This window comes from Tiliqua scincoides, chromosome 1 (genome assembly GCF_035046505.1).
Source record: "Tiliqua scincoides isolate rTilSci1 chromosome 1, rTilSci1.hap2, whole genome shotgun sequence".
In the NCBI taxonomy this organism is placed as follows: Eukaryota; Metazoa; Chordata; class Lepidosauria; order Squamata; family Scincidae; genus Tiliqua; species Tiliqua scincoides.
In genome coordinates this window covers 88,352,251-88,379,904 of record NC_089821.1, presented here as the reverse complement: position 1 = coordinate 88,379,904, position 27,654 = coordinate 88,352,251, and the positions used below count along the sequence as shown (strand labels likewise).

At 42.6% G+C, this 27,654-nt stretch overlaps 1 protein-coding gene across 1 annotated transcript in view; it reads left to right on the top strand.

The window, feature by feature from the left end:
• The window catches only part of LOC136645284 (von Willebrand factor D and EGF domain-containing protein-like), a 207,787-nt gene that overhangs the window by 164,446 nt on the left and 15,687 nt on the right, over positions 1–27,654 (top strand). The window contains exons 23-26 of the mRNA XM_066621524.1: positions 2,867–2,962; positions 3,772–3,867; positions 8,703–8,798; positions 12,327–12,422. Coding sequence (XP_066477621.1) covers positions 2,867–2,962; positions 3,772–3,867; positions 8,703–8,798; positions 12,327–12,422 — 384 coding nt within the window. The remainder of the gene's footprint in view (positions 1–2,866; positions 2,963–3,771; positions 3,868–8,702; positions 8,799–12,326; positions 12,423–27,654) is intronic.

The following is a 27,654-nucleotide window of genomic DNA, read 5'->3' as shown; positions in this document are numbered from 1 at the left end:
GGCCAATGTTACCTTTGTCATTACAATAAATGCTTAACTTCTTATATTTAGCAATTAAAATGCTAATGTTAAGCCGGCAATCTTAAAAACACTTAGGCTGCAATCCTAACCACACTTTTCTGAGAGTAAGCCACATTGAACAAAATAGGACTTACTTCTGAGTAGACCTGGTTTGTGGGAGGAAGTTCCATTGAATGCAGTGGGACTTACTTCTGAGTAGATGTGTATAGGATTTAGCTGTTAGTCACATTATGAAAAGTTTTGGTGGATTTAACCATTACAGTGCAGAGTTTCACAAGGCCTTTGTTTGTAACATCTCAGAACTATCTTAACACACTAATCAACATGTAGAAGCTCAGTGGTTTTGGGAAAAGCACATAAAACCCCAGCTCAATTTATATCTAAATCTCATAAGTTAAGTTCTCCACATTAAACCAGGTGTGGCCAACCTTTCAACTTTAGGGCTTCTGGACCTTTAACAATTATGTAGAGGAGGAAATTCAGCAGGTGCAACTTTACATTTGAAAAGCTGCACCTGCTGAAATTCCCTCTCCAACACAATTGTTAAAGGCTCAGAAGCCCTAAAGTTGAAAAGTTGGCCATCCTTGTATTAAACCAACATGATCTGAAGACTTTTACAATTGGATATAAAAATTCAGGGTAGTAGGGTATTGTGCTCTTAATTCCAACCACTTCTATTCCTTATGAAAACTGTATCTGTTGGAAATTAACTATTTAGTCTGATATTCTCCAGAAGTACTGCTACTTGTCTTGTGTGCTTTGTTGTCTTGTGTGCTCCCTGAGGCATTAGGTGGGCCACTGTGAGATACAGGAAGCTGGACTAGATGGGCCTTTGTCCTGATCCAGCGGGGCTCTTCTTATGTTCTTATGCTCATAGCTTCCCAGTTCCCCAATGAGACTGCTGGCAAATTCTGTGGCCACAACTGTTGATTCTGCTAATGAATCTTCTTGTCTCTAAGATGGCAACTGGGGGCCGGTGATATCCCTCAGTGGCTGGTTTTACACTATGGTATGAACAGGAGCAATCTTCCAGCAAGTTCCATATACTTTCAGATAAGTATATCTGAGGATGGAGAAAAGATCACACTGGGATTCTGAACTTCCAGAGTTAGTTGGAATAAGAACAACTACATACAGATGAAAAAACAAATAAGAAGTAAGAAGCTAGAGCAAATCAAGGGAAAGCCAGTTTTCAACAAGTACTATAGCCCAATCCAATGCTTTTCCCTGCCATAATATGCAACCGCCACCAAAACAGCCTGCGTTGCATACTATGGTGTGGGAGGGGGGCTCAAGTTTGCACGCTGGCTTGGAGCGGAAATGGCTTGGAGAGCAAGTAATACAAAAGCAATTCTCTAAATACATCTATAGTCCCCATTGTCCCCGGTGTAGCATTATCTACTTGCATTATCCCAGCATTTCTGGTCTTCCACACTTATAGGGGTGAGTGTGTCTTCTGTGAACCAGCAGCTGCTTCCAATGGCAGGCATGGCAAAATACACCCAAGCATCCTTATGCTTGATCGTAAGAAACCTAGTTTTGATGTTGCCATAGAATCATCCAGCTGGAAGAGGAGAAACCGCATGGCCATTCCAACCCACTCCTTTAGCTTGACAGGTTAGCCTGCCTGTCAAATCAGTATGAGATTGCTGCAGTGCTAATCACAGCAGGAGGGTTTGTGAGGAGTCATTGGCTGCAATCCTAACCACACGTTCCTGAGAGTAAGCCCCTTTGAACAAAATAGGACTTACTTCTGAGTTGACCTGGCTAGGATTGTGCCCATTGTCTCTTGGGAAGCCCAGTCAGATCAGTTCACATCCAACACATGTAACATTTTGGGAATAGCATTTCAAACAAAGAACCTTAGAGCCCGGGGCGCGCAGGATCTGGTGGCAGCCGTTCTCGGTACCTCCAAGGCTGGGCACCTCGGGTAGCTCGGGATTGGGCTGCTAAACAAAGAGTTCTTTGTTTAAAATGCCGTAGAGTAGTGGTTCCAAACTTTTTTAGCACCAACAGCATGCACTTTTTAAAATGACACTCCATCGGGACCCACCTAGTTTTACCAGATCTTTTTTAAAGAGATTTAGGAAGAAACAATATTTTATTTATTTATTTACAAGTAATAATAAACCAGGAAAAGACACTCAGGCCCAAATCCTAATCAGTTCTCTACCACTGACACACCTATGCCAATTGGGCATGTGCTGCATCCTGCAGTAGGGTGGCAGTCATGAAGGCCTCCTCAAGGTAAGGGAATGTTTGTTCCTGCATTGTCTTTACCTTGATGCTGGAAAGTTGGTTAGGATTGTGCCCTCAAACATTTATTTCCCTAGCTTGCAAACTGCAAGAGCTCAGCTCCTTGCAGGGCAGTTAGCAGCTACCTTGCGAATTGCAGGAGCTGAGCTTTTTGCAGGGTAATTAGCAGCTATCTGATTTTTGAACAGCTTCAGAGCTTGAGGCAATTCGTTATCTGATCTTCCCATCATCCTTACACACCCCACCAAAAATCAGACCGTGACTCACCAGTGAGTCCCAACCCACTGTTTGGAAACCACTGTCATATAGGAGTATTCCAAAGTAACAGCTGCGGAATCTAGGATCCCAGGCAGTCCCATTGGGTGGCTATTGCATCTGAAAGGCGTTCTGGGCTAGATTTCCAAAAATAAGGAAAAATAAGCAAGCAAATATGGGGGGAGGGGAAAGAGAGCATTTACCACACCTATAGAATTATTCTGTATGCCACAGATGGTCCAGAAGACAGGTGAATGACATCCAGATTGAAGGTAATCAGTATGCAATCTTGTATCTTTCCCGCATTGATCTTTTTTTTTGTCCGTTTGTGTAGCATCTTGTGATCCACCATGTGAGAATGAAGGAACATGTATCACTCCAAACATCTGTTCCTGTGTTTATGGATTTGTCGGACCCAGATGTGAAACGTGTATGTAAATTATTGTTATGAAATCCCTCCTACATTTTCAACCCTGGGATAGGATGAGAAAAGAGACTCTTCTTCTTCTTGGCCATCCCTTGACTTTTTGCTTAAATTCCAGCTAGAATATAAAGTTAACATATGAATATATTTTAAGGCTGAATAACAACCTCACCCCCCCCCCGCCACTCTCACGCTGTGCTTTCAAAGAGCATATTAGTATTATCAAAATTATGCACATCTTTGTCAACATTTGCTTTGTAAAAGCATGGAGAATAGAGGAAGCTTTGTTTATGGTGATGCATGTGAAATCCAAGGCTGTGCATGGGAATGCAATAATACTCTGAAGATATTAAAGAAAAAAAATGGCGCAGGAAAACATGGTCATTAAGAATTCAAGCTATTGTTCAGTATATGTAGCAAAATATGCTCAATATATCTTTAAAAATAATCTAGTTTAAAAGCTCCTGTTTTACAGTTGAATGGTATGAATATATTACAGCATCATTTCTAAAGCCCTCGCTCCATTTTGAATATTTGGTTGTCCTTGATGGAATACACACACACACACACACACACACACACTAATGTAGTTGGAATACTTAAAAGATTCTTCTGTCTAAACCCTTTCAAAAGTGTGTCTAATTAACTAGGAAAGATGGAAGGGGTTACATTCTAATTTCAGTTTTAGTAGCAAAATGCTTGAGAAATTTCAGTAGCTACAAGTGAAGAAGCTCTGGATTTCAGTTAGCACCATTTCAAGATAAAAGTCAGGGCCTAATAATGTGCCCAATTAACCTTGGCCTTTATTTTTTTAGTGGTATGTAATCGACATTGTCACAATGGTGGGAAATGTGTGACACCTGATGAATGCGAATGCAAACCTGGGTGGAGCAACCCTTCTTGTGAGACAGGTGAGCATCCACAGAATGAGGTACCCACCTGTGACTCTGTCTCCATATTGATAAAAAAAGTACATATAAATGTTGATTGCCAAACAGATACGACTTCTTGTGAAGATCCCACTAGCCCTGTTGTCAAGTACCCCACCTTGCAAGTACTTCCAGGGATTCTCTGCAAACTCTCATGCTCCATTTTCCCCTATAAGGATATGTCTCTAAATAATAACAATATCTACATGTACCGGACTGGTTTGTGAAAGGGAAGTCTATGTCCATCCAGCCCTCTTTCGCTGTGTTGTATAATACTACTATTTAACATTTTTATAGTGCTGTCTGGGTCTTCAAAATACTTCACATAGATTATCTTAATGTTTTCCTTACAGCAATCCTATAAGGCAGGGGTGTCCAAAGTTTTTGGCAGGAGGGCCACATCAGCTCTCTGACACTGTGTCGGGGGCCGGGGGGGGGAAAAATTTAATTTACATTTATAATTTGAATAAATTTACATAAGTTTACATAAATGAATATATTAAAGATGAACTTATATGAATGAATGAAAGTCTTGCAATAGCTCAAGGCCTATAAAAGGCCTTGTACAAAGCAAGGCTGGCCTTTGCTGCCACTGCTGTGTCACAGATGTGAAAGATCAAGCAGTGCTCTCATCCCACAGCTCACATGAGAGGTCAAACAGTCGCCCTTACGCTGAGAGAAGTTGCGTTGGGCCAGTGCAGGCTTCAACAAATCTCTGGAGGGGCAGAGGCTCATTGGAGACTGGGGGCTCCCTGAGGGCCGCATTGAGAGGCCTCAAGGGCCGCAAGTGGCCCCCGGGCCGGGGTTTGGGCACCCCTGCTATAAGGTAAGTGGGTCTTATTATCTCCATATTACAGCCGAGACTGAGACAGAGTGGCTTGCCTAAGGTTTCTTTGTTAGTACTCATACCAGAAGTTGTATCCAATGGGAGAGATCCTGATTTGCTGCTCTGTCTGTTAGCCACTATAGTATGACATCTCTTATTGGACACTTGGCACACAAGTAACTTGCAACATGGAAAGATGGAAGGCTGGATTACAAAATGGGAGATGCATACAGACCTCCAGTTCCCTATATTGTCTAGTTGTGCAGCTTGTGTGCAGTTGGGATAATGAGAATGGGAAGGGAAATGGAAAAGGACACTGTACGTTGCATTGGGATCATGTAATAAGGAAACAATTGCAAGAAAATATGTAGATCTATTGAGTACCGTAGGAATTGTTATAAGTATGTACAGCTTTTTGTAAAATAATATGATTTTCATTGAAACTTTTAGAATGAGTAGTGAGCTGCTAGACCTTTCCATATATCTGGAACATGTACCTGTCATCACAGAGAAACTATATGAGTTCTCCCTTCAAGTGGGAAGGAGATGCATGACTTAGGCTGCAATCCTAACCACACTTTCCTGAGAGTAAACCCCATTGAACAAAATAGGGCTTACTTTTGAGTCAGCCTGGTTAGGATTATGCCCTTAGGCTGCAATCCTATACACCAGTGCTTCCCAAACTCCTACAAGGGAGTTGAGAGCACTGTAAGTGCATACAGAGGAGGGGCTATGGCAGCAGTGCAATCCCCTAGATTGCACTGCTGCCAGGGATGGGAGAGATTTTTTTTCAGTTATCAGCCTCCTGTGCTGGAATACTAGGGGATCCATGGAGTCCTCTGCAGGGCTCCCTGTGCCTACAAACGTGTGAAAAAGAGGGGGTGGAAAAGGGCACTTCTGGTTTTCATCATGGTTGCAGGAGCGCCAGCACCAGTAAAAATGGTAGTCAAAACCAAAAAACCCAACTGATGCTCCAGGACTAGCAAAATGGCCACCTCAGGCAGCATATTGATGCAGAAAGGTGAACTGCTGCTCTGCTTACATAACCCAACTCTGCCTTATGCTGACCAAAGCCACCACTGCTTCTTCCCCTGTCCTTCCTTCTATATCTGAAGCCCCACCCTTATATGTGTCTTATCCTAATTTTCGAATTCTGCTGACTACGCCAATTTGTCCCGTTCAAATATCCCAACTCCCTTCTAATGCCTGCTTTTTGGCTAATTAACACCCTCCTTTTCCAAGAAAAAACAACTGTGGTGTGCAATGGAATGAACACAGAACTCCTTATCTGTTTGAACAATTAACAAGAATTTATTGCTACAAACACAGACACTCCCTGCAAGTCCTCTTGTCCAGAGGCTTTCCCTCCCCAAAACTCCACTTAACTCAGTGGGTATAGGTCTGAAGCCTCCCGTTCAAGTCCAATCCCATCTCCGAAGCACAGTCCAGTCTTCCTGGTCCAGTCTTCTGCAGTTGAGTCCCACCACTCCAGCAGTGTTCTCTCCAGCAGAGTCCTGGCAGTCCCCTTCTCCCAGTATGAGTCCATCTGGGTGTCCCTCTGGGTCAGGGTCTAGCTTCCGGCTGGGTCAACGTCCCGCTTCTGGCCAGCTCCTTTGGTCCTTCTGAAGCTGCCTTTTATCCTTGGATGTCTCATAATCCAAAATACAGGTCAGCTGTGAGCTACCTTGTTAAGTCCAAATTAGGCTCAGCTGAGCCATCTCTTCAGTCCATGTCCATTCAAAGTCCCATCAAGGTCAAATGAAGCTCCAGTGTTCATCAGAGTCCCATTGGCCTTGATTGATTACAGCTGTGGAGCCAGCCCTGCCCTTCCCAGAGCTGTCAACCAGCTGTCAAAACATGGGATCACTGTCAACACCACATCATCCACCTGATGATCTTCTGATCTTCCACTACAATATGTGACTGCCTAACCTAGCAAAGAAGACTGGCTGCAGCCCTGGCATGCTATATTACAATGTTAAATGATGGCAATTTAAACAAAAAATAAAAAAAATATAACTCTGTGCTCAGTAATTTGATGAAACCGGGCTCCGACAATCACATTTCCAGCAGGACGACTTTTTTTCAGGTTATTTGCATATCTGTTTTTGGCTGCAATCCAATCCATATCCTTCTGGGAGTAAGCCCCACTAAATTAAATGGGACTTACTTATGAGTAGACATGCCTAGGATTGGCCTGTCTCTCATGCATGTAAAACATAACAGAGACTGCAGTGGCCCTACTGCTTGAAAATTAGTTTTGAGGATTGTAGGTTCCAGTGCTGATTCTGACTTTTCCACATGCGCTGAAGCGCCCATCGGTTTTAAGTGAATAACTCACGTGCGTCATGTTTATTTCTGGAGCCCCACTGCTGTAAGTGCTTTTCCACATGTGATTTCCCATTCTGGACTGTTGGATTCACTCCTTCTTTTTCAGTTTATTGAAATGCTTTCTGTAATAGTTGTTTGCCAAGTAATCCACATAAAATTAATCTAGAATTAATCCAAAGAAAATTAAGCAAACCATTGTAATTATGTATCCAATTAAACTCAATTTGTTTCAATGGCAGTTTTACCTAATTTTCTCTGAATTGTGCCCATAGACTGTAGTTCAGTATGTGTTTTTCTTTATATTGTTCTCTTAGATTGTGGGGGGAGGGGATTATGCATTGCTAGCTGAGCATTTTTACCCTTACAAACCTCTAAACCAATAGCAAATGATTTGTTCCTTCATTCCATCACAAGAAAAAACTTGAAATGCACATTTATAAACTCGCTGTCTTGTTTGATCTACCAACCAATAAAACAAGACTGGTTTTTCTTCAGTTGTTGTTGTCCTGTTGGACGTCAAAGAGAGCAAGATGATTTGTGCGCACAAATGCCCATTTAAATGGTTTATGGATTTTCTTGACAAAATCCTCACAATCTTTACAGCAATACTAAAATACAATACATACCTCTTATGCTGTGAACAATTGGGTCCAACGCATGATGGACTTCAATACCACCGCATTTCCAACAAGCTGAAAAAACCTTGCTCGTTTTCACAATTGGGGAAAAAATTGTTTTCTGCAACCAGTCAAAGATGAGTGTACTCTGCTTCAATAATATATATCCATACCTTGGACAAAGAGTAACAAAATATTAATTAGACCCTGTGCCCAGTGCCTTGCCTTTTCCCTCCCCAGCATAAATGGCATTTACCATTCCGCAGAGGAGCCATCTTTCCCCACCACCAATTATCCCCAAACTGAGTTCCAGCCCACTACTTCTGGGTTCCGTTGACTTAGCAGCCACTGCGTCCAGATTTTTGGGTAGGCGCAGTGGGCTGGAGCTCAGTTTGGGTGAGATTGGTGGTGGAGAAGGACAGCTCCTCAGCAGAACGGTAAGCACCAGTCAAGCCGGGGACACCTTTTCTGTTGCACAGCGGTTTCCAGTTTGGAGACCGCTGAATTAAAGGAGGAAATCCTCATCCTGGAGGAAAACATATTTGCCATAATTGTGTGCAGCGTGATGTGAAATTAAATCTACCGACTTCTTTAAAATTAGAGACCTTGAGCATTCCAGAATTGGTGCTAAGGGTTATATGATATCTTGTGTTTACAGCAGCGTTCCTCAATGTTTGTCCCCTGCTGTACGACTTTGCACAAGATACACTGGTTTAGAGACACTGGTTAAGACACTGTATCTTTGGTTAAGATACACTGGTTTAGAGACAGTATGTAATTGAACACCAACGGTTGAAGAGCAATAATGGGAAAGGTTTGTTGCCTTCATGCCTTGATTGTGGGCTTCCTGAAGTAATCAAGTTGGTTGGAAACATCTGGTTGTAGGAAGCCGGACCAGGTGGACTTTTGGCCTGATCCAGCAGAAGAACATTCTTATCTAGCTATTATTTAAGTAGAACAGGAATGCTCCATTGCTAATGAAAAATCTAGGAAAACAAAAATTTTATCTTTCCCTGCTGAAATTTTTTTCCCTTTATGTACAGCTGTTTGTAATCCTGTTTGCCTAAATGGCGGTACCTGCATTCGACCAAACACATGTGCTTGCCCTCATGGTTTCTTTGGACCTCAATGTCAATCAGGTAAGATGGAACAATGAAATTTCACTAATGAAAAATATGCCTTTCTCCCATTTATTTTCTCTCTCCACTCATAATTTAGTACGTTCAAGCATTTTGCAATTTCATCCAAACCAAGGCACACTGAGGTGACGTTTATTGATCTGAGTTTAAAATTCTGCCATTCTAAACCACCTTAAAGTGTTTTCCCACAAAAAGGCAGGGTGTATATATTTTAAGCAAATAAATAAATTACAGTGTAGAAGACGTGTGTTTTTAATTGAAAATGTGTGTATGGATTAAAGCATTTTGCACTATTTTTTTTTTTAACAACTGAGTCAACGGTGTGAAAAATATATGGAGTGTAATTAACTGATCTTCAAAGTACAGCTGGCAACTTGTTCTTCTAGAAGGCAGCATTACATTATTTCACATCTCTGTGCAGTCACAGCCATAGGAAACGACCTGATATTCAGCAGAACTCATCTATATTCAGTGTAAATGAGAAGGGCAGAGTATAAACTATTTTTCTGCTCCATCAGCTAGGGACTGACTCCCACTAAACTGTGACTTGCTTTGACACCTGCTAAAGCAGACCCAGAAGGATCATTTTACTTTCTGGAGGTCTGATACAAAAGAAGTTCCATGTTTGGAGCTGCCGAAGCCCCTTTCTTTCTCCAAAATTACAGCAATTCTGCCTTTCAGTTGTCACCAAGATGGGTAATAGCCGTTTCAGAGAATGATTTGAATTGGGGATTCAATTTTGCGAAGGTGGGGGCAAAAGCTTAACTCCCCCTACACACTATAGCCCTGATGCAAGTTGTCCCTCTTCCACATAGCTTTTTCTGGAGAAAGAAAAATGTATTGGATGATTAAAACCTGAAGCTTCACTACCACATCTAGTTCGGCCCATGCAGTTTTGAGAACATTGAGATTTTTCAGAATGCAATGAGGGGCACTTTCTAAAAGCCATTAAGAGGTCAGCTTGATCAAACCGAAGGCCTATCTTGTCCAGCATTCTTTTTCCCACAGTAGGCCACGAGTTGCCCCTGGAAAGTCCAGAAGCAAAAGAGAAAGGCATACCCCTGTTTTGTCTTTGCTGCCCTGCATCAGGCATTCACAAGGATATTGCCTGTGAGCCTGGAGGAAGTGCATAACCATCAGGACTGGTAGCTACTGATAGAATTGTTCTCCAGGAATTCTTCAATGCCTTTCAGAGCAGGGACGTGTAGTGCAGGTGAGGCAGAACTGCCCCACCAGCATTCTCCAAAAATTGGGACAGACTACCCCAGCGATCGCGCACACATTCTGCCTTCTTGCACCTCATCACCAAATTAGGTTGTACTGATATTTTGGAGGATGCCAGTGGGGTGGTTCTGCCTCACCTGCTGCCCCCACGTGGCACATCCCTGTTTTACAGCCATCTAAGCTTTCTAGTGGTCATCATTATGTCTTGTGACAGCGAATTTACATTGATTAATTATGCATTTAGCATTGAGGCGGATCGAATCACAAGAGTCTACACTTGTGTAGCATTTACTGGCATACTGCTTGGGTCACTGCAGCAATCTGTAGCTCCTTCCTGGTCAATGTGTTGTAAATGTTTGAAATGCTTGACATTTTGTGCTGCATTGTCAGGTCAATGCAGAACCAGGAAATTGCTTGAGTGAACCCAAGAACATTTGCCCTTGGATCTTTTGCAACTTTCAGTGGCAGAATGAAGATTCTTGAATGGGGGGGAAAAAAACAAACCCATAGGCTCTCATGGCCAGTATTTTTCCTCTAAATTTGTGAAAGACTGTCAGCCCAAACCAATACAAGAAAACAGCATGAACAACTGATGCAAATACGTACTGTGACGTTCATCTGGTCCTCACTGAACTTGATAGATGAAGATGAATATTCCCATGTGGGGATACATGAGAAAAAAGCCCAACCGAAGCTGGCGTACACATCAATTAAGTAAGCAGGCTTTAAGAGAAATACATTTAGGAGCAGAGTCACAAACCAGTGATTGATAGTATTTTTACTAAAACATAGCATGTCGTTGGCTAGCCAAGTAAAAACAAAAAGAAATTCTAACAACTTTTTCTATTGCTGACAATGGCATACAACCTCAAGGTATTTTTCACCTAGAAAGCAGCAGGGAACTACAGTCGTCATAAAAGAAATCTTTGGTCACCAACTTTGTAAAACTTTTGTCATTGACTTTGCAGTTAGCTTCCCATTATTTAAAGTATTCTGTCAGTTTCAGAAATGTTTTTAAAATATTTTACATCTGCTCCTTTCCATATCTGGAAATCATACCTAAATGTTTCCATTGCCAAGTAATGAATATTCACATGGTGCAAATCTCTATAGACATGCAGCCCAATCTGACTCCTTGTTTCTTGGAAGCAAGGCCAACAGAGTTCATGGAACTTACTTTTTTTTTTCTCAGCAAGGGAAGTTAAAAACCACAGTAGCACCAGCCAGTAGGTATAATGCAATTTTGTTAATTCACCCTATAACACCAATAGCCTGGAAAGTCTTCTGAAGCTTTTCATTGTCTGGTGTCATGATGTGTAATTTCCTGTTCAGTGAAAAACACTTCTCTAAACTTATTTTAATCAAAACATGATATGCTTTGCTTGGAAGCAACTATTTGACACACAACATCAGAAAAAAAAAAAGCATGAACAACAAAAATGATTACATGTCAACAGTGTTAAATCACATTGTGGGCTAATCTAGCCAGAATTAAGCACTTTTAATGCCTATTGATGTCACTGGGAAAGTTAAGAAAGTATCTAAGGGAGCAATCCTAACCAACTTTCCAACACTGACCAAACCGCAATGCAGCTCCAAGGTAAGGTAACAAACATTCCCTTACATTGAGGAGGCCCCCTTGGATACCTCCCCACTGCAGGATGCAGTGCATGCCACAGTGGCACAGCTGTGGTAGTGCTGGAAAGTCGGTTAGGATTGTGCTGTTAATCTCTCCTGTTGTTATCAGTAAGACTTCAGATCATCTAACATGTTACAAGTGTCACTTACTTAAAAAAAAAAAAGCATGGGGTTATTCAAGATGCCACAAAAGTGCAGTTAGGTAGGGGTGGGGTGGGGTTTAGTGCTTTATGTATGTCCCTGCCATGCATCCCCTGTCTGTTATTTACAGTTTTAAAAAGTTCCAGTTGAAACTTATTGGCATGTTGTCTCCTTCATGGCCCATTTTTTTTCCTTTGCACTTCTTGTGATCATTCAGTCAACATGCCAAGCAATAGATGGGATGCCTGCTTTCAGTGGAAACCCTCAGAGTATGGGGATTCTGCGCTTAGTAGTATTCCAAAAATATCTCTTCTTCCTATACTGTTGCACCACCTCATGCCAAAACAGTAAACAGCAATGAAGAACAGAAAGCACACAAAATGTGCATCCAGGGGCCTGCCCCTTATTTCTTGACTCTTGACTTTGCGTTGCCAAAGTTTCATGCAGTAGTATCAGGTTGCTATTGGCTGTTTTGCACTTCTCATTATGAGTGACGCTGCTTTCTCTGTTTATTTTTTAAATCAGCTCTCTGCAATCCTCCTTGTAAGAACAATGGACAGTGTATGAGAAACAACGTGTGCTCCTGCATGGAGGGTTATGTTGGAAGAAGGTGTCAGAAAAGTAAGTTTTTCACTTCTCTTTAACTTTCCAAATATCTCCTGCTTCAGAAATACTTCAGCCTAAGAAGGTTTCTTATTACCAAGCATGTGAAACAGGACATTTAGCCTGGATTAATGTGCTAATCTTCCATTTTTATATCATGGCACGTATACTGGTAGCCTTAGCATAAATGGCAGAGCATCCCATTACTAGAGGTTTGCTTATACCATGTCCCAGTGTATTAATGGCACTGTCATTGCATCCCAGAAAGAGACGGGTTTAAGCCTATTTTGTTCTGATCCTGTCTATGTATATATTAAAATTCATTTCAGCTGAACTGAGCAAATCTTTAGTGTGAGATCAGCTAATTAGGGTGGTATTAAATTCAGTGATGAAAATTATTAAAGCCCAATCTACAACTTCTGATGGAGGCCATTTAAATTGTCACTGCATTATCCTTCTAGCCTAATTAATACAGTTGGTTAATCAGTTTTGGCTTTGCTTCTTTGTTCTATCACTCATAACTCTCTCTACACCTTAGCATATCTATTTGTATTTGATTACCGTACTCTTAAGGGGGACTTGTTATTTTGGCAGCTGTACAAATTCGATAGCAGCATCCTATGAGTGACACACAGGGAATTTCATATAGGTGAAAATACATTCTTCCTGCCACCCTTGACACATTTACAGACCAGCTTGAAAGTGGCATGGAGGAAGCGGTGAAGCAACCATATGTGGTATTCAAAAGCTGTATATTTCCAAAGCACTTTATTTTTTTCCACAAAAGGACCCAACATTTTTTTTTAAAGTGCAGACGTTCCTTCTAGCAATGTAAGCTGTCTCATCCCCCATATTGCCTCATTTCTCCCTTCAGCTGAGAAATCTATGCGTAATTTTTGCCTGACTACAAAATACACAGCCAGATCGTAAGGCCGCGGCAGGAGCAACCTGGAGGGAAGGAACAGGGAGGGGGATGGTAGGAAGTGATAATGCCTTATGTTTGGCATCTTGTTTCTAAGGTCAAGGTACGTTAGAAAAGTGCTGTTTCCACCTTAAAAATATATTACTGCCATTTCTCAAGGCAGATTAGCAGGGTAAAAAAAAATCCAGCTGGAAATAACTACTGTTTTTGGAAAGTTTTCCCTTCATTTCTCTAACTGTGCCTACCTACGCATTATTGATTCTGTCAATTTACACTCCTTTCAAGATATTTACGGAAAAGGTTTTTCTCTATTTCTACCAGAAATCTTCTCAGTAGACAGGCAGCTGGTTCAGTATAGTATTCTGACACTCTCATAATACAGTATTCACTATAATGCAGATTTATGCCTTTCCAGGTATATAACCCAGTACGGAAATGGCTGGCAGCCACTCATCAGCTGCACAGTGTATTTGGTGCTGGCCTCGAACAAAGGTTGAACTACACACACATGCTTGTAGCAAACCCCCTATTAGGGTGCAGCCACTTCAGGATGGAGTGGTTTGGAGCAAAGTGGCAGCAGAGAAGGATGGGCAGCCCAATCCAGTGTGCCCCAGGCAGCCGTCATCGCCTCCTCAGAAGAAGGGGACTTTCATCCCTTTCCCTGGGTAAGGCGAGTAGCCCCACAATGGGGTTCTCAATGCTACAATGACCAAAAGTTCAGCGTAGAAGTAAGAGCCTCCATGTTGGGCAGGTGGCTCAACAAAGCTTCACCAGTTCCCATCTCCCTCCTGCCCCCTCCCCCTGGCATGCCTCCTCCCCACCCTCTCCCTGCCCTCTTTCCGCCTCCCCCTGCCCTGGGACGCCTCCTCCCCACCTCCCCCCACACCCCCACCTACCTCTCTGCTGTCCAGTGGTCCATGTGACCACTGAGTGGTGGAGCTCTGGTGCTCCACTGGCACTAGCGCTGGCATTCCACTGGTGCTCAGGCCTGCAAACATGCCTTATGGCACGTTTGCAACAATGCACACTGGGAGTAAGCTGGCAGGCACTCTTTAGGATTGGGCCCTAATCCTTCCCCCACCTGCTGTTTTTCCCCTATAATTTCTACCTGGGATTTCATATACATGCTTAACCTCACAAATATATTAACCCCATTAGAGCAAGGGGAGATAGCATAGGGACAAGTTGTGACAAAAAAAGGAATGAATGAGGAAGGGTTACAAAGCCCACATGCTACTATTTCTCTGGTCAGGATTGCTGCCTCCCTATTAGAAACAGCTGACAAGATTTTGTTTTATGTGCTTGTGTGGAAAATTTGGTTTGCCTTAACAGTTTATTTCACTACATGGTAATCAGCAGATAACACACTGTTGAATACACACTATTGTATATATTCATGTTACATCTGTCACTTCAGTACCTCATAATATAGGAATTCATATGCATTATGTTGTTTTCTAGTCCCAAAATATAATTTGCACCCGTACAGTCACAACTTAACAGTTACATCTCATTACCAATCTATGAAATACAATTGTGCGCTGCTTAACGGCAGGGATCGGGACTGCGATCCCTGTTGTCAAGTGGAGCTTGACGCAATCCGGAACCCTCTGCAGGGAAGAGGATGCTCTGCTCCCCTCCGGAAGGTCGCCTGAGCTTCCCATAAGCAGCGCATGTCTGCTTGCTGCCTCTGTGGAGCTCAGACTGAGGGAAATCACATCTCTTGCACAATGGAGGAAACTGGAAATCGTGTGAGATACACTATTTCCCTCAGTCTGAGCTTTGCAGAGTCTCAGACAACCCTGCGGAGGGGAGGGGAGCAGAGCTCCCCTCACTTTCAGAGGGTTGGGGTGTGTGCCCCCGACGACAACGTGACCACACATGGTTGTTGGTTATGCAATCCCGGCGTAAGCCAGAAGGTCGCAAAGCGGCGCACACCTGTAGTCAAATACTGAAGCATTTTTAATTACCCTGAATACATATTGAAATCTTCCCAAATTTACAGGGAGTGACTTGGGAAGGAAAATTATGGAGATAAAGTCACCACCGATAACAGGCCTCTACTAACTGCTGATTTCCATGGAAACCTTTCCAATACCTGTTGGGATATTTATTAAGCTGCTCTGGAAACATGCCAGACAACTGTGTTAGGATTTCATAATGGCATCACCATGTGTTGGTATAGGACAGCCATTTTCAACCACCGTGCCGTGGCACATTGGTGTGCTGTGAGTTGTCCACAGGTGTGTGCTGTCCCTTGGGTTGCCATAGAATCAAGTAGCCCCATTATGGGGAAGGGGATAAAAGTTGCTTTCTCCCAAGTTTGCTGCCAGTCTGTTCAAGTGCATGTATGCAACTGTCCTAAGAGTCACTAAAGCTTGTTGGATTACTATAAAGCTTCCTTTGCAAAACTTCAATTGGACCATGGCCTCTACCATTTATTTCAGATTGTGGAATGGCAAGCTGACTTCACTGGGCTTCTGGGCAGAAAACCAGGGTCCAGGTTCTTTATTGGAGTGGAACCAGGTGTTTTCACTTATCTCTAGCTTAATCATGAAACTATGACCACACTCCAATGGAGAGTTAAGGGCACTTTGGTGGATTGTGCCAAGTGAGTTTGCAATTGCAACTGACAAACATAATGGATGAAGCCCACCTGACATCAGAATTAAGCACGTCTACAATATCATGGTGCTGCAAACTGCGGGGGAGATAGGAATCCTAAAATGCTACAGAAAGCAACACTTTTAATAACGTCATTCAAGAAACATGAAGAGTTTTCCAGTTAAAACAAATTCAGAGTGATGTGTATTAATGTTTTGTTCTTTTTCATCTGAAACAGGTAAAGAACGGTATCAATCAGATTCTACGACTGAGTCAGTTTCACATCCAATTTTATTTTGCCAATACAGAGCAAGTAATTACTGCAAGCATTCATGTGGCCTCTTTCTGCCTAATTGGCATCATTACGGGCAGCCCCCATATTTTTCCTTAATCACTTCAGCTCACCTGCCTTCACTGATATGCCAAATGATTTATGTAGTGAAGGGGTCAAATAGATTTGCTAACTAAGTAGTCCAGACAGAGAAGGTAATAAGCCTAGATAATTTCTCCCTTCCCCGTGAGTCCACATTGGCTTTAAGCATCTCATATCTAAAGGCTAACAAATGGATTTTCACTCCTCGCCTTCCTTTGCTAAGTTGCGACAATGCATTGTACTGAGAAAACCCTGGGCAGCAATATGGTTTCTGGCACCATGTGGCTCTAACTGTTTAAGACTGCAAATTGATGTGTGCTTTTTTATTTATTGATTTGAAGCATTTCCTATCCTGATGCTCAGCCCAGCACATGTTCTCTGAGCCACTTAAGAAAAAGGAAGTTAAAACTCCACCTGTAGTAAAATCAATAAATTCCTAAAACAATATTAATACAATTTACAGTCACCGTACTGAAAATGCTAATGTAAAACATGTTGATTTTTAAAAGGAAACCTTTTTTATCTGAAGGGCAGCATGAAAATGTAATTAAATAAATACAAAGAAACAAGCTGCAGCAATTCTGTGCATACTTACTTGGGAGTAAATCTCATGGAACACTAGGCAGCTTTCCTGTGAGTAAACATGCACAAATTTGTGATGCTTAAGTCTGGGAAATTTTAAAAAAAGTGTTCTTCTAGTACTGAAAATATATTAGCATTGTGTGAGTCTCCTCAGTTGAAAGTCATCTTACCTCTCCATATGAGAACACACCCCCCCCCCCGGGCCTTAAAGGTGTATCATAATGCATGGGCCAATTGATGGGAGAGCATTTTACAGTAGTGGGCATAAGTGCCACTGAAGCCATTTAGCCCTTTGGGGAACAACCCTGACATAGATCAGTGACATAAGACAAGGAGGAAGGAAAATTAGCTCCTGTATGGACAAACCTTGGCTAGACTTTGAATAAAGGGCCACAGGTTAGTGAACATCCTACGCAGATTATTTGCATCTTTTTCTTCTCTACCATGAAGGTTCAAGGTACTCCTTCCCCCACATCCAATGACAAAGCATTTCTCATTTCTGGTTGTTGGCACAGCACTGTACTTAGTTTGTGTTATCTTTACTTTGTAATGTTTTCAACTGAAATGAGCAGGAAGAACACCATAGACAAAAGAACTAATTAAAGCACACAAGGAGCCCAACCATGAGAGGTGACAATAATTTGGAATTTATTTGTGGATTAGCACAGGTGCACAGCTGAAGCTTTCATTTTCTTTGCACCACACTTTTTTTTTTTTTTTAAATATCCTAAGCTTTCTAAGGAGCTTGTCAGGCAGTTACCATTGTGTCAGGCCAAACATATGCACCAAGTCTCTGTCATTCCGTCTCTTTCTTCCCTTGTTTTACTATGTCTTTAATTTGAAATAAAAAGGCATTCAGGTGGAAAGTGGCTGTTGGTTTTAGTGTAAGCACATATAACATTGGGGAGGGGGAAATTATGTAAATCACAATTTTTGGACAGGCTGGCAACAGAAACGAAGGGATTTGCACATTGTATGCTTACTGACAAACAACCACACTGTGATTATGCTATCCAGACACTTTGGGAGCAACATGAAGGGGATGCCAGAACTGACAATAAAATGTATGGCTATGCATCTGTTATGGTACAGAGTGCCTGTATTCTGCCTTGTGAGAATTCCATTATTCAGCAATCACAGAGGGGCAGACAAGAGCTCTCTTTCAAAACAAAATACGTTTCTTGGCCAATCATGCATCCGAACAATAATCGATGTACTTCTGTTTTAAAGAAATGACATTACTTGAGCATTGTTATGTTACCAGTTTAGGAACTCAAAAAGTGGGGACAGCAGCATAAGGCCCATTTTGTACCCCAGTCTGTGCAGCTCTTTACTGCCCCCATATGGTGACTTACCTGTGGATTAGTCAAGTAAAGGATAAAGGGAGGCAGTGTCCTCTATCAGGGGAGAACAATATAGCCTTAAATTGCCTGTCCCTGCGTTAAAATCTTGGAAGAGATAAATAAGATTGTATAAGCTACGTGCTAATTTCAAAAGTGGAACTGATGCCCAGTATTAAGCCACGTCGTATGATTAAGCCAGGTATCAACCTCTCCAGACTGAGAGCAAAGTCCAAAGTCCAGCTGAAATGTCTGTGTGACTTCCTCTTTGCCGACGATGCAGCTATCACTACCCACTCTGCCAAAGATCTCCAGCAGCTCATGGATCGTTTTAGCAAGGCCTGCCAAGATTTTGGACTGACAATCAGCCTGAAGAAAACACAGGTCATGGTTCAGGATGTGGACTTACCTCCCTGCATTACAATCTCTGCGCATGAACTGGAGGTTGTCCATGACTTTGTGTACCTTGGCTCAACGATCTCCGACACTCTTTCTCTCGATACCGAGCTAAACAAACGCATCGGTAAAGCAGCTACCACGTTTTTCAGACTCACAAAGAGAGTCTGGTCCAACAAGAAGTTGACGGAACATACCAAGATCCAGGTCTACAGAGCTTGCGTCCTGAGTACACTTCTGTACTGCAGCGAGTCATGGACTCTTCACTCACAACAGGAGAGGAAACTGAATGCTTTCCACATGTGCTGGCTCCGACGTATTCTCGGCATCACCTGGCAGGACAAAGTTTCAAACAACACAGACCTGGAACGTGCTGGAATCCCTAGCATGTATGCACTACTGAAACAGAGACGCCTGCGTTGGCTCGGTCATGTCGTGAGAATGGATGATGGCCGGATCCCAAAGGATCTCCTCTATGGAGAACTCGTGCAAGGAAAGCGCCCTACAGGTAGACCACAGCTGCGATACAAGGACATCTGCAAGAGGGATCTGAAGGCCTTAGGAGTGGACCTCAACAAGTGGGAAACCCTGGCCTCTGAGCTGCCCGCTTGGAGGCAGGCTGTGCAACATGGCCTTTCCCAGTTTGAAGAGACACTTGGCCAACAGTCTGAGGCTAAGAGGCAAAGAAGGAAGGCCCATAGCCAGGGAGACAGGCCAGGGACAGACTGCACTTGCTCCCAGTGTGGAAGGGATTGTCACTCCCGAATCGGCCTTTTCAGCCACACTAGACGCTGCTCCAGAACCACCTTTCAGAGCGCGATACCATAGTCTTTCGAGACTGAAGGTTGCCAACTAACTATCAATTATGAACAAGAAACAATAATGCTAGAATCCGAACTAACTTGCAGACCAATGCTCACAGCAGTAGTTTCGAAAACCCTAAAAAATTCCATTTCCACTTTTGCAAATAAGTGTCCTGAATGAGCAATATCAATTTTCTATGAGGAGTGAAACAAATAAATAATAGATTTTTCACATAACCTCACAAAAAAAAAAATAGTATGCCACCTGGGCACATGTATCATTCTGTCCATGGGATGTTTACATCTGTGATGAACTCCCTGTTTTTGCCCTCTCATTTGCTTATTTTCCTGGCTTGTTCAGCAGCCTATAAAGCTTTTGGGGTATTCTCCTAGAGGGGAGCGTTTCCCAGACAGCCCTCCTCTGCCTGTTCTCCGTAGCATAAGATTGTGGGAGTGGATACAAACTACCAAGGCTTTTTTCCCCCATGGGCGGCCCAATTCTAACCTGCACTGGTGCAGCTTGGCAGAGTGGCCCATGCTGCATTCAGTGTAGGTAAGAATCAGGCTGGAGTTCTGCACAGGTTAAGGGGATACTTTCCTCTTACCCTGAGTAATGCTCCAGCCTGCCCAATGGGGCTACTCGGATCTGTGCTAATTTGCTGGTTCAAGTCTGAGCAGCCCCTTGTAGGTTGTTCAGGCTCAGGAGAGAGGATAGGGTAAGGCAGAGACTCCTCCACCAAACCTACCCCCTCCCAGGCCTGATCCACCCTCCCCCCCAAAACACATTTCCCAAGTCCCTGCACGGCTTGATGCTTTCCTTACTTATCCTGGTGGCCAGGTACTCAAATGCAGCACCAGCGGGCCAGCACAGACCTTTCAGCAGTGCTGCTTACTCGAATTGTTGAAAATTTGCTTTGCAGCGTGTTTGCTCTATGCCAGCGCAGCAGCTGCTGCACCAGTGGAGCCAGTGCTTAGCATTTCACTGTCGGCCACTGATCCAGTAAAGGAAAGCAGGTTTTTGGTCAAAAACTGGAAGGGATTAAAAATCGCAATCTGCCATCATTTCTGAGGCGTAGGAAGGCCTTGAGAGGGGTCATCAGGCTCCCTGCACCCTCTGGAAGGCAAGAGCAACCCCCAGTAAATGTTTACAAAGCCCCTTTTCCCCATCTTGAGTGAGCACAATTGTGGGAGAACTGTCACTGCCCCCTCTCCTCCCCCACAAACACTTACAAGGTCCCAAACTCTCCCAGAGCAAACTTTCCCAGAGAGAGTTTGGGACCTCTGATGTAAACTATGAACAGCTGCAAATGTAGTTCATGATGTGAATGTATTCATTTTATTTTATATTATGTCTGATTAAATTTTTGTTTTCTTTGTACAGTGTGTATTATTGAACTATATGCTTGAAATGCCAAACTTTTTCATTTTGAGAAAACAGAACATAGAGAATATTTTTTTCAAAAAGAGGGAGTTACATTTTGACACCTACTGATTGCCTTTTTAGAGCCCAATCCTAGGCATGTCTACTCAGAAGTAAGTCCCATTAGAGTCAATGGGGCTTACTCCCAGGGAAGTGAGGATAGGATTGGGCTGTTCCTTGATATAGCATAGGAAGCTGCCTTAAATGAGTTGGCTCATCTAGCTCAGTATTGACAATACAGGCTGTCTAAGAGAAATTTTTCTCTGCCGTACTGGGAAATGGCAGGAATTTAATCTGAGCTTTTCTGCATGCAGAATATATATCTGCCACTAAGCCACAGCCCTTTTTTATGAATAGGGGTGTTTTTTGTGTTGTTGTTTTGTTAAAAATGCATAAAACACCACTTTTTTGGTGTTTAAGATATTTTTCAGAAATTAACAGTGCAAACCTAACCAGCGCTGGAACAGCAAGTTTGACTTGTATCCTGTGCAAGTTTGACGAGGTGGCGCAGATCTGAGCAGAACAAAGCAGCCAGGAGCCGCACTGCACTGCCCGGGAATGGGGGTTAGGATTTGGCATAACTATCAGGTCCTGACTTTGCCTCCCTCTCCCTGCCCACCTGCCCATGGGCCTGCCCATCTCCTGCCTTTCCCCCACCCTGAAACTCTCCTCCTCCCCACTGTCCACCTGCCCCTCCCAAACCTCTGCACCAGCCGAGCTTGGCCAGTGCAGACCTACTATCTCCTGCCGCCACAGAGACTGGATTTGGCCTCTGGGAGCTAGCGCACCTTGGTGTGCCAGCGCAGCTAACTTCCATGGAGGTGCAAACGTGCTTTACGGCACATTTGCTACCCTCCTGGCTGGCCCAGGGCACAGTTAAGATTGCGCCCTAAAATAGATTACTTTTCAAGTTAGAAACACTGACACTATATCACCTACCTAGTAGATTTTAAAAGCGATTGTAATTTATAATTATAATTTATTAAAATGCGCCCTTGGAAGAAAAACACATAATACCTCAATTTGCGATTTTAATGAAGAAATTTTTTTTGGGGGGGGGGGAATCACAAAAAAACTTACCCCTACTTTTGAGCTGTGCCTTCCCCCGTTTATTAAATAGTTGGCTTTAAGACAGTATTAACACACTGAGGATGGGAGCTCAGACAAGCTCAGAAGAGGTGGGAGCTCAGACAAACTGTCTACTGTCTACCTGTTACATAAATCAGAAGTCAGGTTATAGCTACAGGGATATAGCTACATCCAGGTCACCATCTGGAATCTGTAGGGTTTACCTGAGATTCAGACCTTGGTTTCAGAGGGACCATTATTTCCCATTTTGGTTATATCCAAATCCAAACCTATGTTTCAGGCCCATAAAGTAGAGCGAGAGAAAAGTTTGATTTCTGAAAGTAGCTGGATCCCCAAAGCAGGCTTCCATTCTCAATTCACTGGCAACTGTTCTACCAAGTATATCAGAACATTTCTGGGAGTGATACCACCATATTCATATAAACAGAGTCCAGAAGGCTGTGTTAATGAAACAATCATTTCGGTTTATGGCTCTTCTTTTTTAAAAACAGTTTGATCTCCATATTATTAACTTCGCATTTCATTCTGTTACCCTGCAATAATGACCATGTGCCTCATGCCAAATTGTGGTGAACCTCAGCAAAGGTTTAGTCTATTTGGAATAATGAAAATGTGCTTAACTGACAAGTGGAAATGATGAAAAACCAGTCAAGAGAGAAAACCAAAAATGGTGAGGACGGTATTCTGCCACTTTTTAAAAAATTCGTGCATGATAAGAAAAATACGGAACAAAATTTATTCAAAACATCACAATGGCTCAGTGACCTAATAAAACACAAAGCCGTTTGCAATGAAGGGAAATTGTCACCAAATTCAAGACTTCTAACAAGGTGGGAATGAATACTGTGCACTCAGTAGTTTTGTAATTCCACACATGCCTTGTAAACGAAAAGCACTAGAGAACAGTGGAGGGGGGAAAAAGATAAAGCACTTTTTTTTTTTTGCAAGTCTAGTAAAGTCAGCATGCTGTTGTATAAATGAAAAACATTCACAGTGATGGCTATTCCTCCTAGAATAAGGAATTCAACCTGCTGTCCTAAGCATGTGTAGAAGTAATGAAAACTAGAAATGTTCTATGTCCTGGATCTGTGGCATGCAGAGTGCTGTGAGAATTCAGAGCATATTTAAAGATGTATCAGTGCATCCAGCTAACTAAAGATCAGTTGAGGATCAATTGTATTCACTGAAGGACTCAATGATATTTTCTGCCAGAATTGTCTTTCTATTCGTGCTGAGAATAATGCATTTCAGAATAATGATGCATTGACCTGAAGAGTCCCTTCTATCCAGAGGGTACCTGCTTGGGCAGATTTCTTTCCACATGAACTCACAGTGTTGCCTGCACCAATCTGCATGGAGAATGAACACATCAAGCTCCAAATGTTCTCAGCGCACGTGGAAAGCAACATTTAGATTGATACCAGGGTATCAAATGCAATCCTGATTCACACCACAAGATGTGGATGGGAATATACTTTGCATGCAGAAAACATAAACTGTACGGATCATAATGTGTCTGCATGGGCGTGTCTCCTGCTTTCATTTGGATGTCCTGGTGTTATTCAAAAATAAAATGTGATATAAAGGATAGGAAGAACATTTTATTGTCCCCCGTCCTTGGGCACCTTGCCCATTCTCCAGCAGCTCTGAATGATTATGGACACCAGATCACCTCTGCCAGGTTCATCAGTACCCCATGGGGTATAGTTCATCTGGGCTTGGAAACTTAAATTCATTTAAAATTACTAGAGGTTCCCTTGCCATCTCTTTATTTATCTTGAGCTTTATGTCTTGCACTCACTTCCTTGTTGGTGCAACTGTTGTCAGGTTGTGGCACCATTTCCTTGTTAGAAAAGGCAGACCCACAAGTCGTTTGCAAATAAAGCAGCAGAATCTCACATACTCATCTCTCTCTTTCCTTTTTCCATGTCTTGTGCCAAACTCCTTTGCTTCTGTTAATGAGCTTCATTCTCAAGCTCATAGATGTGGTGAGAGAGAGAGAGAGAGAGAGAAATTTGATGGTAGTGTATCATAAAGGCTCAGAAGCAAGAGAAAACATAAAATGAACTTTTATGACTTAAAAATCACTACTTTTTATTGCCTTATAATTTTGTTGGGTTCATAGTGTTGAACATTCTTAAGACTAGTTCACATACGCCATGGAGCCCTCCGTGATACGTGAATCAGCAGTTCTGGGGCTCGTGTTAGACAGTGTATGTGAATCTCCTTAGAACTAACTTTTCTAACCCCATAATAGAAGTCAGACAAATGTTCTAAAAAACTTGTATATTATATTCACCAGCCACAGCTCTGGGCTCACTGCGGTTTAGATAAATTATGTAAAATACCTGTATATTGGCTAATGTGCTTATAATGTATGGTTCTCTGCTGGTCTTGTTTACCCACTGTTATTATCATTTTATCCTTTGGAAAATGAATCAGAAATAGGTGCTGTTCTATTATTCACTCGTTTATCATTGTTCTTCAGCATGACCCCACCTCCCAGCAGCAAAATCTGATACGTTTCATTGTTTGCCCAATTTAGAACACTTTGCTAGGAGGCACTTGCTGCCTTTCCTTGAGGTGGGATATATTATTGAGGTCAATTTACTAGCTTCTCAGGGCAAAGAAATCCAACAATTCTAAAACTATATCATCCTAGTCAGCACTACAGGTCAGTCCTGTTCTTTTGTTATCTCCAGTATTGCTCAGGCTATGTGATGACAGGTAATTATTGTACTCGGGCTAAACAGAATCTAAATTATAGTTTCAGGAAAGGTTAGTTAAGTGCATGGACCTTCATTTCTCCTGGAACAGCCCAGACAAAAGTAAAGGTCTCGTAATTGACATCAAGAGACTGATTTAATATTCTCCCTACACAAAATTCCTCACTTTATCTCTTATAACTAAAATCAGGGAGGTGTTAACGTAAAAGCCCAGGCCATTTGTACTAAATTACGGTCTATGAGGAAAGGGTAATCTTATTAAGAGCGATACAAAATATGAGAGTGCATGAATCAATAATCTTCATTATATTGTGTAAAGCTTGACATCATGGATGTTCAGTTCTCTGTCTATTTATTCCCAGTGTTGGATTTTGAAGAAGGTAACTGGAGCTAACTCCTGGCCAGGAACTGTATCCTGGAACAATACAAGCAGGAGTCAGAAGCAAGAGGAATAAAGCCAGGTGTCAGAGGAGTACATCCAGAATCAGAAACCCAAGAAACAAAGCCAAAACTGTTGCTGGTGGGATGACTATTGCTGGGCATACACAAGGTGCCTTATTTAGTGTTTACTGCCCAATGGTCAGTCACAATGAGCAGGAACTGAGAACCCCTCACTGCCCAGGATGCTTGAGGGCTCAGTCCTATGCAATGCGTGCTGGCTTACCACACAGGAGCAGCGGTGGGTGCACAGGATGCAGCGGCAGCTATTTCTCGTACAGCTGCTATCCTGGGTGCTGGGAGCCTAGGAGTGGGCTGTGAAACTTCAGTTCCTGTGGCTCAACACATGGGGCACTTGCCCACGGAGTTGAGAACCCTGGGTTCTGCCCCAGGCAGGCAGAAATTCCTCTTAGTGGCTTCACAGAGTGGAGCTCAAGGAATCTCGCCGGGGTCAATTGTGAGTTTGCTCCATCATCTAAGATTCTAAATGGAAGACTTGGGATTTGGAAACATTTACCTTGTATGGCCATTGCTATCTCCTTTGGCTGAGCTGACAGGAAGCAGGCGCTGGTTCCTTCTTGCGTTTTAGCCCAATTTTCACCTTCCATTGCTGGCAGCATGAGAGCAGCACATACGCACAGTCCCCAGATCCTACTGTTTTAGTGTGCGTGCCTGTGTTTTCAGAAGGTCAATAATTTGGGATCCCATCCCTAGTATGCAGGAAATGCTGGGTGAACAGCCCAATCCTGAGCTGCCCGCAGCTGGCTGCTGCAGCACCAAAATGGCTGCAATGGCATCCTGAGTGCACCAGGCAGCTGCCAGCAGCTCCTCTGGGGAAGGGAACATTTGTCCCCTTCCCCCGCATAAGGAAAGTTGACTCTGCACTGGCTGTTTAGCTGGTGCAGACTAACGGAGTTCCGTGTCAGGCCAAGAGGCCCGATGCAGGGCTCCAGTTCCCATGGAGCTGAGCCCCACCGGTCTCGACCCCTCCTGCCCTTCTCCCTCTGCCCTCCCCCACGCTGGATGCCTCCCCCACCTCCCCACACCCCCACTTACCTCTCCACCACCCAGAGCTTCATGGGAGCGCCTTACGGCATGTTTGTCACAGGCATACCTTATGGTCAGTAAGTGTCACATGCATGCCTTACAGCACATTTGTGACACCGCAAGCCGGCAGTGAGCTGGCACGCAGTCTTTAGGAGCGTGCCCTCATTTCTCCCATTTTCCTGCCAAGAGTATCTGTATGTAATACACATTTTACCAGCAAGGGAGTGATCAAAAATGCAATAAAACAGCCTATAAAAGCAATGAAAAGAAAAGAAAACATTCAGACCATTAATAAACCCATTCAGTAGCATTAAGAAAGCATTCCCCTTTCAGTGATTTTTTTGCAGTTGCTCTAAGAAACAAAAATGTTTGCCCATACAAGTAAGGGCAATTACAGTCTAGAAAGCATGGTCACTCTCAATTGGCTTTATTTGCAATCAGTGATATTGTCGAAGACCAACATCCGATGGGCTATGTAACTGGTGAGTATTTTGCTGGTGAGCATTCATCACATCTGCTTCATAAATACTATTTTTCTTGGTGGGATTTTTTAATTGTTATTATTGAACAGGTTTGTTTTCCTTATTGTCAACAATGGTTGTCAACAATAGTTTGTTGTTTTACATACATACATACATACATACATATTTATATAACTAAATATATAACTATATATAGAGATATAACTATATATATATAGAGAGAGAGAGAGTTATACAACTCTCTCTCTACACACACACACACACATAGAAAGAAAGAAAGAAAGAAAGAAAGAAAGAAAGAAAGAAAGAAAGAAAGAAAGAAAGAAAGAAAGAAAGAAAGAAAGAAAGAAAGAAAGAAAGAAAGAAAGGGAAAGATCTTTTCCCTGAGGCAGGTGGAAACAAACAAACAGTGAATTTTCCTGAACTGTCTGTCAGTATGCCATGCATTTGTGAAGGAAAGAAACCCACAATCTTTTCAAAGTCATGCTTGCTCCTGGGAGGGTTAGGATAATTCAGTTTGTTTGCAATGTCTGATAATTTATTTAGTTTCCCAATGCGAGGCTCTAACATTTTGTTTGCTATTTTGAGATTGGAGCTTTTCCACAGAGGCCTACAAGTGGGATCCAGAAAGACTGGAGCTAGTTATCATCAACAAATGTTGAAAGCTATCTTGTGGGTATTGAAAATAGAATTGTATTTAAAGAGAATTAAGGGATGAGAGAATGAGGTAATGATTTCAGGAAAACCAAAGCAAGGAGGGAAAAAAAATGCTGCATTCATTTGCATTGATGGTTCATTGTAAATCAGCTCTATGTAGTCAGAAACTTCCAGTACTGTACATATATTTGAACAGGGACTGAACAAATCCAGTGGTATTTAGCTGGCAAACTGAGTGTATATAAGTAACATCTACTCCATTGTTTATATTTCTAGTCACAGGTCTGTTTGGATAAATTATCCTAATGAGAAGTGCACAATCGCATTTAAGCTACAAGCCTATGTGCATTTACTCAAAGTAACCCCATTAA